Here is a 15684-nt window from a genome sequence, read left to right as displayed (position 1 = left end):
GGAATGTTTGTACCATCGTGCGTTTGAAGTAAGCTTACTTGTTTCACCTACAGCATTACCTTCAAGGTGACAGGCTAACTATTAATGTTCAGTATCATTACACCGAGTTCTGCCCACGGTGAAAACCACCTGTTTTGCCACGGTCCCTTTTGCCTACTAATTACTGTCCGTCGCTGCCCGTCCTGAATGTAGCCTATCTATAGCTACAGTAATCAGTCAATATATAATACCCCGCGCCTTATAATTTTTATAAACCACAGTCTCTCTATCCACGAGGGACTGTGTATAAACTTATAAAATCATAGTCCGTGCCGTAAAATTGTTGACTTTCGATGCGATATAGAGGTTGATCGTTGAATCGCACCGGCGCATCCATATTTACTTGCCTCATAAGCTTACTACTCTGTAAAGGGTGGGTAGATGGAATTCCTGGGCCAAAAATGAACACCGGGGCGAAACTTTTTGTGAACCCATGTGAAAACATAAATCATTTATCAGTTTTGATATATACTCCTAAATTGTAAGTTTGATTATGGAGGTACCTCCATGGTTTGATCAAAATCGAGACCACATTCAAGGGCTATGCAGACTGTCCATGTACGCAAACACAGTGACAAGAAGGCGGCAAACACCTACTTACCAAGCACATCGAATCGGCGAAAAGAAGCATAAAAAGCTACAGGCTCATCGCCAAAACAAACGCGCCAAGCGCTAACAAAAACCCATACCAAGCGGCCCTTTTCAGGGCCACCAAACACTCCAAAAAGAGAACTACCCCCCCCCCCCAAAAAAAACCCATAAAATGACATAGAACACACAAACACTTAAAAGAAATAACAAAAATCGTACACATAAAATAACGTAACAGAAAAAATGGCCGTGGAAATAAATCAGCTATTTCCAAAGATAAGCGACAACAACATGAAATTCAACAACAACCTACCGTATAATCGCTCAAACTATGAAACTCCGAAAAATAGTACTTGGCAAAGGCCTTAAAATTAATTCGGACGCCAACAAAACCAAACAGAATAAAACCACCTCAGGATTTCAACAAATAAAGTCGTAAAATGTGACTACGCTACATCGTGAGACACAAACAATCGCAACAACACAAATTCAAAGAAAAGTCAAATTGGGCTCCACAAACAACAAACACCAAAAACTTGAAAGCTATCTGAAGCTGCTAAACTCGCACTTCTAGAGATACCCTTTCAAACAAGGAAACAAAACATGTCGCGTGCTAAAAGAGTCGCTATAAACCAGCTTGCAAACAATAGACAAATTTCGGGAAAAAAACCTTCGACAAAGGTTGGGTTTTCGTCATTGTCAACACAAACGATTACGTACTCGAATGCGAAAGGCAATTACGCAACACTCAGTATTATACACAACAAGCCAGAACAAACAGTAAACAAAGTAAACGAACTATGAATCAAAATGTACGAGAACAAGCACATCAACCAGGATACTTGTGAGTATCTTGATCCAATAAACATAAAATCCGTACCCCCAGTGGTACTTATTGCCTAAAAATTCACAAACCTCCGCAAAAATCTAAAAGACACACCAGTCAAAACAAAATTTACCGAAGTAAAGAAACATAGAACAAACAAACCGAACCACCAAACGGACTCACAACGTGACCAAAAATTAATATACTTGCCTCGCTAATCGAAAAGCAAGACCACTAAAATGCATTAAAATAAATTTTCACAAACACAAACTAAGGAAAGAATCTACACCGCGACTGATGAGAAACCACAACCGGGTTTCGAAACGCAAGCGTCAAAGGGCGACTCTATCAACTTTTGTAACAACATAGGTCCGGCTGCGTCTCGCCATAAGCTTTCCCCACACAAACAAAACATTACCGTACACACTAATCCAAACTTCTCTACAAATATCCAAAGCGAAACAAACATTTTTATTAACACACACAATCGGATAAGAATGTAGGAACACATTTTCGAAACGAATCAAACACAAACTCGACACAAAAACATTTAGGATAGTTAGATGGGGAGCCTCTTTCACATTTTTTACATCTCGCTATACTGTCTATGATTCTAAAAATAAAGTCATCTGCCACTTTTTCTGTATACGCGGTTTGGCAAAACTCATCTCTTCAATCGAAAGTCGGGCGATTTCATGTTCTTTGGGGTACGTCGAGCTTAAGGAATGTGGTTATATTCGCGATGTTTTATTCGAAATTATTTATTTCTTCTAGGGCAAATGCACGTAATTCATGCTGTTGGAAATACTGGCCGCTCATAAACAAGACAATAAACTCGATATCTGTGCATCTTTACTTTTATTGTCAAAGTACCATCGACACCTCAAAAAAACCAAATGGTTCAGTCCACGCGTGGGTTCAGTCCAGGTATTTGCAACGCCAGTCACCTAGGCGACGGTAATCCGCACCACTTATCACCATCGGGAAGGTACTCCTCCCCCTATACCACTGGCGATCCCACCCTCAAGGCACTGCGTCATTCGACCAAGCATTGTTATTGTAATTTCCTGCATAAAATTAACAGCGAGGTCAAACGGTCAAACTCTCTCGGCATTTTCTCTCATGGTGGCATTCTGTCAAGAAGTCTCGGTGTACACAATATCTCAAGAAATAAAAGTGATTCTTGGCCTGGTTTCATTGCCAGACGTTTTACACTTCAGTGTTATTACTGTAGAAGTACACATATTTTCTATTGCGTTAAAACCAAGTCTATTAAATGTGTCTTACCATAGCTTTTAATAGCAGTGTGAACATGCCGGATTCTTGAAATGCTTCGGATTAAATTAGGCAAACCGCTAGTACAAGTTAGACGTCGAACAAAGACAAAGCTAAGGGCATGTTTTCAAAGTTCATATTGCAACTTTGATTAGCTATGCTATAGATGGTTGATCATCAATTATTAAAGAAACAGGTGAGGTTAACTTATAAACGGGGAAATATATATGAAAACTAAATGTATTTGACATTGCCATGTCAATTAGTATTAAAGCTCCACTAGCTGTGACTTTGGCTATTTTCTCAGTGTTTGGTTCAGTGTATCAACTACAGTTTCTCATCAAAATCCCTATGTCATGCTGCTGTGCCCGGTATTCTGCTTGTCAACAAATCCTGTACATGTGTAATGACCGTTGTTATTGTTGATAAATGAATTCTAGTCCGAACTTGAATACAATTTTCAACAATAACAAGGCATGATTATGCACACAAATGATTCATTGACAGGCTAAATACTTGGTATTTCATCATGGTTCAGGGATTCACGTTAGAAATGGTAGTTGAAATATAGAACAAAAATACTGAAAAATAGCTTAAAGTTACTGCTAATGGAGCTTTAATATTTGAATGTGATAAAAAGGAAATATATAAAATGCATGTGTTGTACTTTAATTGTCTTGAAATGAAATGAAATGAAATGAAATGAAATGAAATAAAATGAAATGAAAGTAAATTCATAGCTGTATTGTAGTATGACGTGCTGTCACAGTGCCGTGGCTAGAGTATCTCCTTACTCGTAGAACGTCACATACTTGGAAACGACTGCAACATTGTGTCTCCGAGGAAGACACTTTTAATTTTGTATGCATTTTACAAGCATCAGGCTTTTGCAATTATCCATTTTCATGCGTCAATTCGTGACTTTACATTATGACTATTTGGGTCCTGTCACCGTATTCAAAACACAGTGCACAATTAAATATGGTAAAGTCTATTGACTAAAGGCAATATAGATAAAAACAATATATATATATATATATATATATATATATATATATATATATATATATATATATATATATATATATATATATATATATATTTATGAGAGAGAGAGAGAGAGAGAGAGAGAGAGAGAGAGAGAGAGAGAGAGAGAGAGAGAGAGAGAGAGAGAGAGCGTGGTGTATGTATTGAGGGACAGCAGCTATTGCAAATCTTGTAGTATGATTATTTTGACTAGTTTCTAAATTTCATGAAGTTTTGAAAAGTTGTTTTCATCAAATTATTTACAACAGTGACCCTTCACCCAGCTAAAGTCTGTTTAATGTGACATACACCAAAATATACATCATTTTAAGTGATTATTTTGTGACAATTTTAATTTTATAATGGTTACATGTCAATGAAGCTTGTTTCATGTTTTAACTGATGATTATACATAATACGTTTATTTCAGACAATTTCTGATCATGTTATCAATTCGAAAAAATGTTACCATGTTATTTGGAAGGCAATATTACATTATCAGATGTCTTTGGAGGATGGCTCGCAGATATCCAAGTTTTTGTGTGTGTACGTGTGCACCTTTTCTTTTCTGTGAATCATACATTGATGGTTTTATTTAGTACTTTTATTGATATAGCTGGGACTTTTAATATTTCGTTTGCAATTGCACATCTGGTAGATAGATAAATCACACTGCAAACATACGTAGAAACAATGCCATGTTCTGAAAACTGTTGCATGCAAATGTGGCGGTTTTTTTATCAATCGTTACTGGCATATTATAGGAGTAGAAGGAAAATTCAATGTTGATTTCTTGCATTCTCCTACTGAAAGCCTTTTCCATTGCTTCATTTTCAGCTTCAGTAAGGCGACTCTTCCAAATTCCGGGTTTACCTGCGAGAACAAGAAAGACACAAAGAACTGTCATTAACGGTAGACGTGAACAACGTTTATTATTCCGTAATTGCTCTCAAGGTTTTGGATCAACAAAATCGGTGATGCAATTTATCTTTCTCTCAGTTGACTTCAAGACTTGCAACCAGAACTCTGATTATTATATAAGGTTAAGGAATCTCTCTAGTTTAGGCAGAACAAGGATTGTTACACCTGAGCTTACCTCTGCGTAATAGCCGAAGCCCGTCACCAAACGGTGCCTTAAAGTTTGCGTTCGGGTTCTCCTTCATGACATCGAAGGACGACCGACGAGTTATTTCATTCAGCGTAGCCTCATCAAGGGGTTTGTTCAAGAAGTCGGCGATTTTACGAACATGGCCTCTCAGATCCTAAGTAGACAGAGCGGAGAAAAAATAAAACCCGTTCGAGTGAGATCAGATTTTAACGAGTTCAAGCCGCAGAGATTATTCAAGCATGGTTGAATGTAGTATGCGCCTCGAAAGTGAAAGACTTAAACGGTTGCTCAAAACTTTCCTCAATGTAACTTTCAACCATCCTCTCAGCAAATTACAAATAAAAAATCAGGGGTCACCGTGCAAAATTTTGTACTTGACAGAAAAATTACCTAACATTTACCAACATTTAATATTCAAAATGGCCGCCATCCCTGTGTTAACTCTGGTGGGAAAAATAACAAAAAAGCTCGTCTTTTGAAAAACTAAGAGAGTGAAAATGTATCTTACTTCAAGAGCTTTAAAACGAGCCCGCACAAGTGGTAGATCAGAAAAGAATTGCCAAAGTTTGGGAGTCTGATATCTGTCCCCGAGGCGCATTCTACCTTTAACTGTCGTAACGTAATATCCTGAACGGCCTGCAATATCTTTTAAGGCCTCGGAAACGGATATCACAGATGACATCATGCTGTTACCGTGCTTTTCAAATTAGGATGGGAATATTCGTCTTAGCATGGGATGTTACATTTCATGAGAAAAAAATTGTATCCCCTCAAGTAGAAAGACATCTCACCCGTATCATATCTTCGTAAAAGACAAACAGCACGTTGTCGTCATGGCGGTGTTCCCACCAGTACTCGACGTTTTCAAACCAGGATCCATAACAAACTAAACAGAGACGAATAAATAAAAAATGTTTTAAGTGTACAACATCAGCAAATGTGTGCTTTCGTCTTCAGGTTGCCATATGGACACACAATCACTTTCACTCATGAGAACTCACGGCACTTCTGTTTACCGCAGTATTTGGCAATTATCCCGGCACACCAAGTACTTTAAAAGTGATCCGGTGAAAAGGTCGAATAAAATATGTTGATATTAACGATCAATTATTTCGAATACACCGTTGTTGTAGTAGTTGAAACCACGCCTTTCCGTACTTGCTGAGGATTACGTGAAGTGTTTCTTCTCGGTAAATCAAAGAGTGTTTGTTTCTAGTTACCCGTGCAACCAAGTCTGTCAACGCCAAAACGTTTAAATTTTCACACTCGTAAAATCCAACCGTATTGGGTGAAACGCTTTTATGGCCTTAGAAATATGCTCTTACAGTTACATACAAACATTAAAAGGATCATCGCTCGTAGTAGCCCCTGGACGGGATTTGTCAATTTCTGTGGACATTTATCGTGCGCTTTTCCTAGATAATAGACGAATAAACGTTTGACACGGGCACTTCCTAAAATTTGACCATTCGATTTTTTTCACCTTTCCAAACATTACCCTTTTTTAAGCATGGACGTACGTCCTTGTTTTAAGTGTGTTTATAAATAAAGTATTTCACGCTTCTGATGATGACAATGAGACAGGGCTTCTGTTTTACATAACATCGTGTTCTTGTGTTTAGGCATAGACCCTCGTTTTTCTCGGGGGTCTATTGTGATAGGAAAAATACATGCTTTCGTACAGTCGACAGAGCGAACACAAATAGTAACACGATTGGAACTGATTCGGAAATTGGACAGCGAAGTAATGTCTTTTGAATCTGCAAATTTAAGCTCATCTGCTTTTCTTTTCCGTTACACACTTGCTTTATGAGAAAATTGTGATATTGAAGCATTCAGCTATAGGGCACCTAACATTTTTGAGAAATTTGAAAAAAATATGGAGATCCAATTATCCCAAATTAGTTCCAATCGTGTTTGGTATGAAAACAGTTTGCAAAGCATATTTTACTTCCCTTACCGTTTTCCTTTCAGAAAATTATCAAAATATTCCTCCCATGACCACGGATGAAGTTTAAATTCATAGTATGATATCAACACATCTTTTGGATTCCGGGCCACGTACACCACCTATGAAAATATAAGACGTGGAGGCGATGTCTTGTCAGTGTATTGGTAGAAGTCATGCTTAATATCAGTGAAACGACTTCATACAGTTTCACATCTTACCTTTGGTTTGACAGTGAATATCTCACGAGGCAGCAGTCGTTTTATGAGGTGTGTCTTCATGTACCTCGGTGACCCCATAGTCTCCAGCAATTTCAATTTTGGAATGCATTTATCTTCCAGGTTGACTGACTCAATGCATGGCACTCGCTTCAGTAATGGTACTTTGTCGATTGAGTCGATGTCGTCACTATTTCTTATCAGAGATAATATTTCCGCCGTCCATGTTGTACCTGAAATTGCAAGTACGGACTGCAGTTCGTACTGTGTGCGCATAGCAGCGGCACGTACACAAATAAGCACAAATGTATGTGATGTACCAGATGTGCCAGATTGATGAATGAATGGATGCGTCAATCAATCAATCAATCAAGCGATCGATCGATCGATCGATCGATCGATCGGTCTATCTATCTATCTATCTATCTATCTATCTATCTATCTATCTATCTATCTATCTATCTATCTATCTATCTATCTATCTATCTATCTATCTATCTATCTATCTATCCATCTATCTATCTATCTATCTCCCGCTTTCATTCATATTAACATACAACTCTTCATTATTTGTATTTTCGAATGTCAATTCATGATGTCAAAATATGAGAAACAACCTTTCACTTTGTTTACTCTCGTGTCAGTCCCTGCACACAGTTAGAACCACTTCAACGGTGTGACCACTGCTTTGGTTCAAATGGTGTCTGCTAAGGTCTTGCTTGCTAACTGTATATTCAAACATTCCATGTTTTCAACCAGAAGCAAAACATTGCTACGCCTTTTAAATCAGGTTTCTAACCTTTGCCTGTATATGTGTCCGTTGTGAACAGCACACACTGTAATGTTCGCGAATGTCGATACATCAACTGAGGAACTGAAATCCCACTGAATGCCTTTGAAATATAGGACTGGCACGACACCGCATAGACATATGTATCTTTACCACTGCCCATTAAAAAACGAGCAGTCAATTTGAATTTAGGTCAAATAATTATTACCCTCACCTGACTTCGGATAAGTCGCTAAGAACACATCATCCTCCCGTACTTGAAACTCCTTCACTGCTTCTAGTGACGGACCGGGAATAACAAGTCGTAAAAGAGCACGCCCTCGTAATAGTGAAAGCCTTTTGGAGCTGCCATACCTGGCTAGTATGAAAACTTCAACCAACTCTGCTCCAAATCAGGTCACGACATTTAACGTTTTTATCTCGTGGGAGACAATGAATCATACAGCATGTGACTACTGGTGACTAGGTATTGTATACCTGTCAAACGGGTGCAAAGTGCACACATCTTGCAGTATAGTCCATACCTTAACGGGGCTCCAACAAGGCCTACACAATTGGGGGACAGTCAGTAATTTTGACCTTGACTGAGCCAACTTCAGCGTTCCTGACCTTGGTCTTCTTTCAGTCATGGCCAGTTGGCCCAATAGGCATGGCAGACAGCTCAGATTGTAGGACGAGCTGTCTGGCGAGAGATAGCACTTTCTGTACACCAGTAAGGGAGCCTTCAGTAATTACAGGGGGTGGGTGGGCCGGGGGAATTGGGGGAGGGTCACTTTTTAGAAAACAGTTCAAGGGGGTGGGTCACTTTTTATAAACCTATCTTTGGGGGAGGGTCACTTTTGACAGACGCTGATTTTATGGCCAAAACTTTGATTGTCCTTGTGATATTTCCTGAATAGGAAATCAACAACAAAATACGTACACATTATCCACAAGTTTCACAAGCAAAGAAGATGCAGTGGTATCCTACATTAAACACCTTGAACAGTTAAAACTGATAAAAGACAAGAGACAAAAACATATGCAACAGGTGGAAAAGTGTATATCAATTATCAAATGTACATAAATGCAAAGATATTGTCAGTTTTATATAGGAAAAAATTGTGCATAGTTCTCTCATAGACCCCATGTACAGTAAATCAACTTTTCAATGAAATTCCAAAATCAAATTTCTTGCACATCCATGGACTTATAACCACTCTAGTTTAATCAAAAACACTGATATAAGTAATCAAGCGCACATACATGCACAGATTTACCTAGTTTTGTACTGGAAAAAAATATTCATAGTTTTATCATAGAACCCATGCACAGTGAATCAACATTTCGGTGCAATTCCAAAATAAATTTTGAAACCAACTCAGAGCGTTTGTTTAACAGCGTAGATTTGTCAGCCTTGACAATTGGTAGCTTTCTGATAAACAAAGATTACATCGCTTGCTTGTGTTTGAGTAATTTGATGATTTGTCATCAAGTCAAAGATTTGGTTCTTTTCTGTTAAGGACCAGACAAACTTTGAGAGCTCTGTATAGTGCCGGTACCTTTCATTACGGAACTATTTCGTTGAACACATACAATTGTTCCGTAATGGAAAGTTCTTGAAGTAATTTCTCTCATTGTATATATATATATATATATATATTATATATATATAATATATATATATATATTAATATATATATATATATATATATATATATATATATATTCACTGTTTAAATCTTTATGTTGCTCTGTCCTTATTCTTCGAAACCTATCAATATTTTGATGTCAAAGCTATACTTTGAATCTTACATTTCCTACTTCACTACATCAGGAAACAGTTATTAATTCAGGGTATTGATCTCCTATTGTAGAGGATTTAGGACGAGAGCTTTCTTGGTCACTGCGTGAGGGCGTACCATATTCTGCATCATACAGACAGGAGTGGGGACTGCTAATTGTCTTTTGGTATCACGAAGTGGTGCATATGAGAAAGTGAATAGAGTGTGTAGGGAGGACGACATAATAAAGCACAGAATATAATCTAAGTATTAGCAGTAAATTAAAATTGAATGCTTAGAACTGAAAAGACAGCACACACGAAATTTGGTTGTATAACTTATCGGCCACTTTCAATACCCTGTTCTTTGAGGTCACGGTATAGGGCGACCTGTGGACCAAAAGACTGGTCACACTATCTCATGTGATCTGAGTGACCCTCGGTGACACAAATGGCATACTTACATTAAATCATTTCATCTTTTAATATTTCCAGGCGTTGTACGCCGTGACTTGTCAATCGAAATGTCATCGTTTCATTGACACATTTTCGTACACGCGGCGTCGGACAACATGTGCAAACAATTATGATGAAGGATGATAATGTATGGTATACATGATAAAAGTTTCAGAGATATTTTTGTTGTTTGACATTTCTGGAGTCGTAAAAGATCGTGCTGTTCTCAATTAGACTCATTATTATTTATCATTTTCCCGCATCGCCGAGAAATGGTGATTTTTGACAGGTTTTACAACGTCTCCAAATAAATTTCAAGTTGGTTACGTTTTATTTTCCTTGGATACGATGAGGAGGAAATGTTAAATGAACCAATCACGTAACCTGTTTTTGAAGTACTTTGCTGATTGACAATGTCAGCGTAGTCGAAATCGACAATCAGCCTTCATAAGGGGTTACCCGGAAGACTTATCTTTCTTCTACAACAGTCACCAAGCCAACAGTTTCACATTTATGGGTATAGCCGTCGCAGACAGCGAGTCACTGGTCCTTTGTTTCAAGGGCGAGGTTAAAGAAAAATAGATGACCTCCTCTTGAGCAGGTGATGTGTGTCAGTTTGAGAAATGATACATATACTGTCATTAGCTGCAAAAAATGGAAGCGTACAAATGCACAGACCAGAGGAATCGGTTTTCTAAGGTGCTAATGAACAAAATCGAAGAGGTGTGTGATGTTAAAATTTATCTGAAATTTCTGGTGATAAAATTATTGTTTATTGAGTCAACAAGTGTTTATTTGATAAATAGAACAACCGTGCATTTTATTCGGAAACAAAATTTTTTCTTACAAAGGGCATTCACGCCAGCACTCGTAAATTTCACGATTTTAGTTTCCTTCATGATGTCAAACTCAAAGTTTTGACATGAAATATAAGTTCATGGTTATATCACTTATATATCTGATTTCTTGAACGAATGACACTGACAATGATGTTTCCTACTCTTACATTTTTCCAATCTTGCATGTTACATTTTATCTTCACTTTTTCGCATTGTTGAGATAAATCGCGATAGATTTAGTTAGTTGTACACCTAATTCAAGACCCGAGGTGCAAAGCTTTATGCAAATGAGAACAAGTGTTACGAAGTGTAGCGAGGTGTATAAGACTGTAACTCAAGCACTTCTTTTCTGCCGACAAAAAAGAAAATTTAAATATTGCATCTTCCAGATATATGTTGGCAGCATCTTAATTTCTCGATGTCAAGTAAACGTTGACAAACAGCGTTACCGGACGTCTGTGGTACGTCCATGCTTGTATGAAAGCGAGAAACAGCGAGCGGACAAGATTGGTCAAGCAACATCATTTTGTTCCGTGCATTGTATTAAATTTCCAAACATAAATATTGTCAACAAATGCGTTCATAGCACGCTGAGCAAGATGATAAGGTCAATCGAGTCGTGTTGCAGACTATGATTGTTTTATAACGTTGTCAACGACGTTTTGTATCAAACACAAAAGGTCTAATGAGAAAACAAGTCTGTCAAATGTCAACTGATTTTTTTATCATAGTCCAGTGATACATGCACGCGTGACAAGAATACTAATAAATTTTAGAAAGCAAAGAGAGCGTGTGACATCTACTCGTTTATAGTTTTGGTGTTCGTCCGTTAATCCTAATTAGACTGGCTCCAAGTCTGCTGGCAAACACATAATGAAAATGAACCTATACACTTTGGCAGACTGACTCGCTTGGGCAGCCAGTACTACTGCGTGCTCCAGAGATAAGTTAAGCGACTAGAGCAGCCTGCCTACTCTCAACGATCGTTTGCATGGAATATACGGCATCATCCGTTAAGTGGTATGCGCATTGAAAGTGAAAGACTTAAACTTTTGCTCAAATTTCCTCAAGGAATATTTCAACCATTCTCTTTCAAAATCAAGAATAAAAACCGGTTGTCACCGTGCAAATTTTGGTGTTAGAGAAGCAAATTACCCAAGATTTACTGATATTTGAAATTCAAAACGGCCGCCGTCCCTGTGTTAACTCTGTGGAGAAAAATAAATTTTCAATTTTAAAAAAACTAAGACGATGAAAGTTTTTCTTATTAAAGGGCTTCAAAATGAATATAAATATATGTTACCCCGTTCTACCTTAAGTAGGCCTACATATCACCATGTATGAAATAAATGTGTCCTTGACAAGTGACGGTTGTACGAAACACCCGCTCATCTTTTTTGAATGCAAGGAATCATTGTTTTTCAAAGTGATCATCATCAGTATTGAAAACATCAAGGGTACTTCTACAAGCCTTTCAATCTTTTCTTAGAATATATCTTACTCCGATAATAACACGAACGAATAAAGTAACTGAAAGCACGTTATACGTACGAGTGTATATTTTAGGAACGGTAACGATGGAAATGAAACGGAATGAAAAGTCAAAGCATATTAAATAGAACGGTCAGCTCATAATGAAATAACTCATTACTTTTGATAGCTTTGCCGACGTTCTCTACGTGTGAGTCCGCGGGAACTAATAAATCTCGTTGTTGTAAATAATATCTTACATGTCTACATCTACACTTCAACGACTACCACCGCCTGCATTCAATTCCCTGTGCGTGGGTTTCTAGGTCAGACAGATGACTAGTGGAAATGTTCGTGCTCATTGCTCCGAGCCTACATTACGGCAGTAGTATTTTCCTCCACATTTTCTGATCAAATTTATATTTATTGAAATTCCCAACAAAGTCTAGTTACGTTGGTAACAGCAACGATGTAACATAAAGCCAACTACAACATAGCGTGGATCCGATTACATGTATTTATTTTAGGGTAAGTAGGTTGATTTTTTATTATTCACGTATTGTTTTATAAGACGAAGTTATTTAAATCAATGAAGCGATGAGTAGTTCCTTCATAACACATTTTTATTTGATAGTATTGTGATATCATACAGTCCAGCAGTCGCAACACGGGTCCGGTAGAGTAATAAAATCCCTTTTCACTTCGCGTGGGGTCTGCATATATCAAATTGAATGTATGTCGACTGCCGCTACTCTCTAATCGTAACATTTTGTGATGAAACTCAACCTTTAAAGTGTCGACATGTTCCGATTCGAGATGACAGAGCGCTAAATACAAATCTTAGTCACAATATTACGTCCATTTTCGGTAGGTGAATCCACAGGAAACATGAAAAATCGGCGGGAGCTAAAACCTATTCACAATCTTACTGCTTGCCAATACCTATTCATGGTCGATATAGGCAGCAAAGTCCGGTGTCATATTTCGGAAATATGATGACCTAAAACAGTAACCTTCTCGTCTATGGGAAGCGGTTTTTCAACTTACAGATACTTAAGACGGCAGTGATAACTTGTAAGAACATGTAGTAAGTGAGATGGACGCTGGAAGTGGAATGTTGACCTCAACAGGTCCTCACAGCGCCCCAACGTGTCATAATTCTACAGATCAATGTATTGCCTTCCCATTTTTCCAGGGAAGGAATTTAAGATTAAATTTGAAGTGTCATGCTCTTTAAGAAAGGCAACATGCAAACGTCACAGCGTAGGCAGTCAGCGTTGAGAAGGTATTTTTCCGTATATCATCGAACAAGTAGTTGAGCTTTACTACATGAGAGGCGACTTCAGAACACTTGCGTCCACAGTAACATTATAGATCCGAGAATATGCATGTTCGGGTTGAAAGTGTTTCCAAATGGGATATGCTGTGTATTGTATATCCCCCTCTCGCAAGGCGAAAAATGAAATTTTGGAGTGGAAATGGTGTTCTCTGGTGGCATCTGAGGTGACATTTAGCTGAGACTGAAACAGTACTTTTGTTGTGTGTCTTAGACGTGGCTTACATACAACAAAACAAACAAACATGATTTTGTTTTGTTTGTATTATTTATGACACTCTTATGGTTTATTTGCAGTGAAGATGTAACATTTAAATCACCCACTGTCTGCTCATTTCATTGCTCATTTCCATTCTTCATTACCACATAGTTGTTTCCCGAAACTATCAAACTCATTCTATTCTAATCAAAACACATTCGCTTTTGTTAAGAAAAACATCGGTAAGATAATTCACTGTAACAGTGTTCGCATTTACGAAAAAAAATGCATATATAGAAAACTCATAACAATGAAAAAATGCGTAGAGAGTCGATCCAATGCATAATAATATTACGCATTGGATTGACTCTCTACGCATTTTTTCATTACGCAAACGATAATAGTAAAATGTTTGCGAAAGCACTCTCCGCGACTGAGCTTAGGCGACAACCAGACGGGATGAGTGTCCGCTTGACTTTAATTTGTTGCAACATTTCTGTCAATCACTCATTTTGTGTGGAAAGTTTCGGATTCTCTGAGTGTAGTCAGAAAAATCGGCATCGTCGAGTCAGAGGCACGTTACCATGTCAGCTGTGCCTATGAACTAACTACGTCGCTAATTTTCAGGCAAGCGATAGTTTCTGAAACTTATGACACAAAGTGAGTGATTGACAGAAATGTTGCAACAAATTAAATGCAAACCGCGCACGATCATCGCTGTCCCCAAATTTGATCAAAGCAGATATGCAGCATGGCGTCGGAAGGATACAACTCTATTTTCTTTCAATTTGCTCCACGAGTCCGTGAAAAAAATTATTCAGAGGGTCCATCGAAATACACTATCGGGCAACCCAACATGCTAGTCTCGCATGCCAGACCTCGAACCTGCATGCGACGCGAGCGGCGAAGCCGCGAGCAGCGAGTAACCGCAGGTTACGAGGTCTGGCAAGAACCAACTGCTCAGGAATGTGATGACGTCAAAAGTGGGCTGTCTTTCCTATGCTAATAAAAGTATAACTTTGGACCACCGCGTACAGACGGCCATAACGCATTTTCACTGTACTTGTCCACCACGTTTCACATATCTGTGCCGAAAAAACACTCAAGCGAAAATCTACGGCGAGAATTTATTTGTGAGGCCATTTACCACCAGCTCATCGGCAGTTGAATGGGGCCAAAATCTGAGCTTCGTTTGAGCGGAGCAAAACGAAAAAGCAAACTCCATAGAGGATGTCGACGATCAACAAAATGCAATCGCAAGCATTGAAGCAAGGCCGGAGCAATCTTAAAACCAGATATGAACTAATATGCTCACGTGCATTACTGTGATTGGTTGACAGAATGACAAGAACATTAGATAAAAGTGTTGGAACTGATTTTGTTTATAGTTGGGTGGCCAAGGCATTTTTTTTCTACTTTTGACAGTAAAGTGGTATGGTACGAAGGTGAAAAATAAAAGGTTGAAGGAGCTTGATTCATTCAATCAAAAGTTATGAATTTTTTAATAATGAAAAATGACAATTTTTGGCTTTTTCGTCAAATTTCTGCCAAGAATTCAGTCTCATGAAAGTTCGACAATCTGTTAACTTTGTATTTATCTCATATAGAAACATGAAAATTTATGTTCTGGATCAAAATTTTGTTCTTATTACAGAAAACCGGAAAATGGAAAGTTTATAGTACTCAATGTTCAGGGAACTATCAATTTAGGTGAAATGTCCATGTAGAAGATGACTTCCTTGTTAAACTGAGATAGTATAATGTAAAGTTCGATATGTAATATTTTTGCCGCTGAATGTCC

At 38.0% G+C, this 15684-nt stretch overlaps 1 protein-coding gene across 1 annotated transcript; it reads right to left on the bottom strand.

Moving 5' to 3' along the window:
- Positions 1-4150: 4150 nt before the first annotated feature.
- Positions 4151-5746, bottom strand: LOC139114921 (sulfotransferase 1C1-like). The gene is made up of 3 exons (XM_070676844.1): positions 5657-5746; positions 4854-5019; positions 4151-4630 (listed from the first exon to the last, which is right to left on the bottom strand). Exons 1-3 carry the CDS (start codon positions 5663-5665, stop codon positions 4425-4427), a joined length of 381 nt encoding a protein of 126 aa, XP_070532945.1. The 5' UTR covers positions 5666-5746; the 3' UTR covers positions 4151-4424.
- Positions 5747-15684: the final 9938 nt, after the last annotated feature.

Source organism: Ptychodera flava, chromosome 16 (genome assembly GCF_041260155.1).
Source record: "Ptychodera flava strain L36383 chromosome 16, AS_Pfla_20210202, whole genome shotgun sequence".
Classification (NCBI taxonomy): Eukaryota; Metazoa; Hemichordata; class Enteropneusta; family Ptychoderidae; genus Ptychodera; species Ptychodera flava.
Note: the sequence above shows the minus strand (reverse complement) of the source record. Positions and strands in the feature narration are given on the sequence as shown.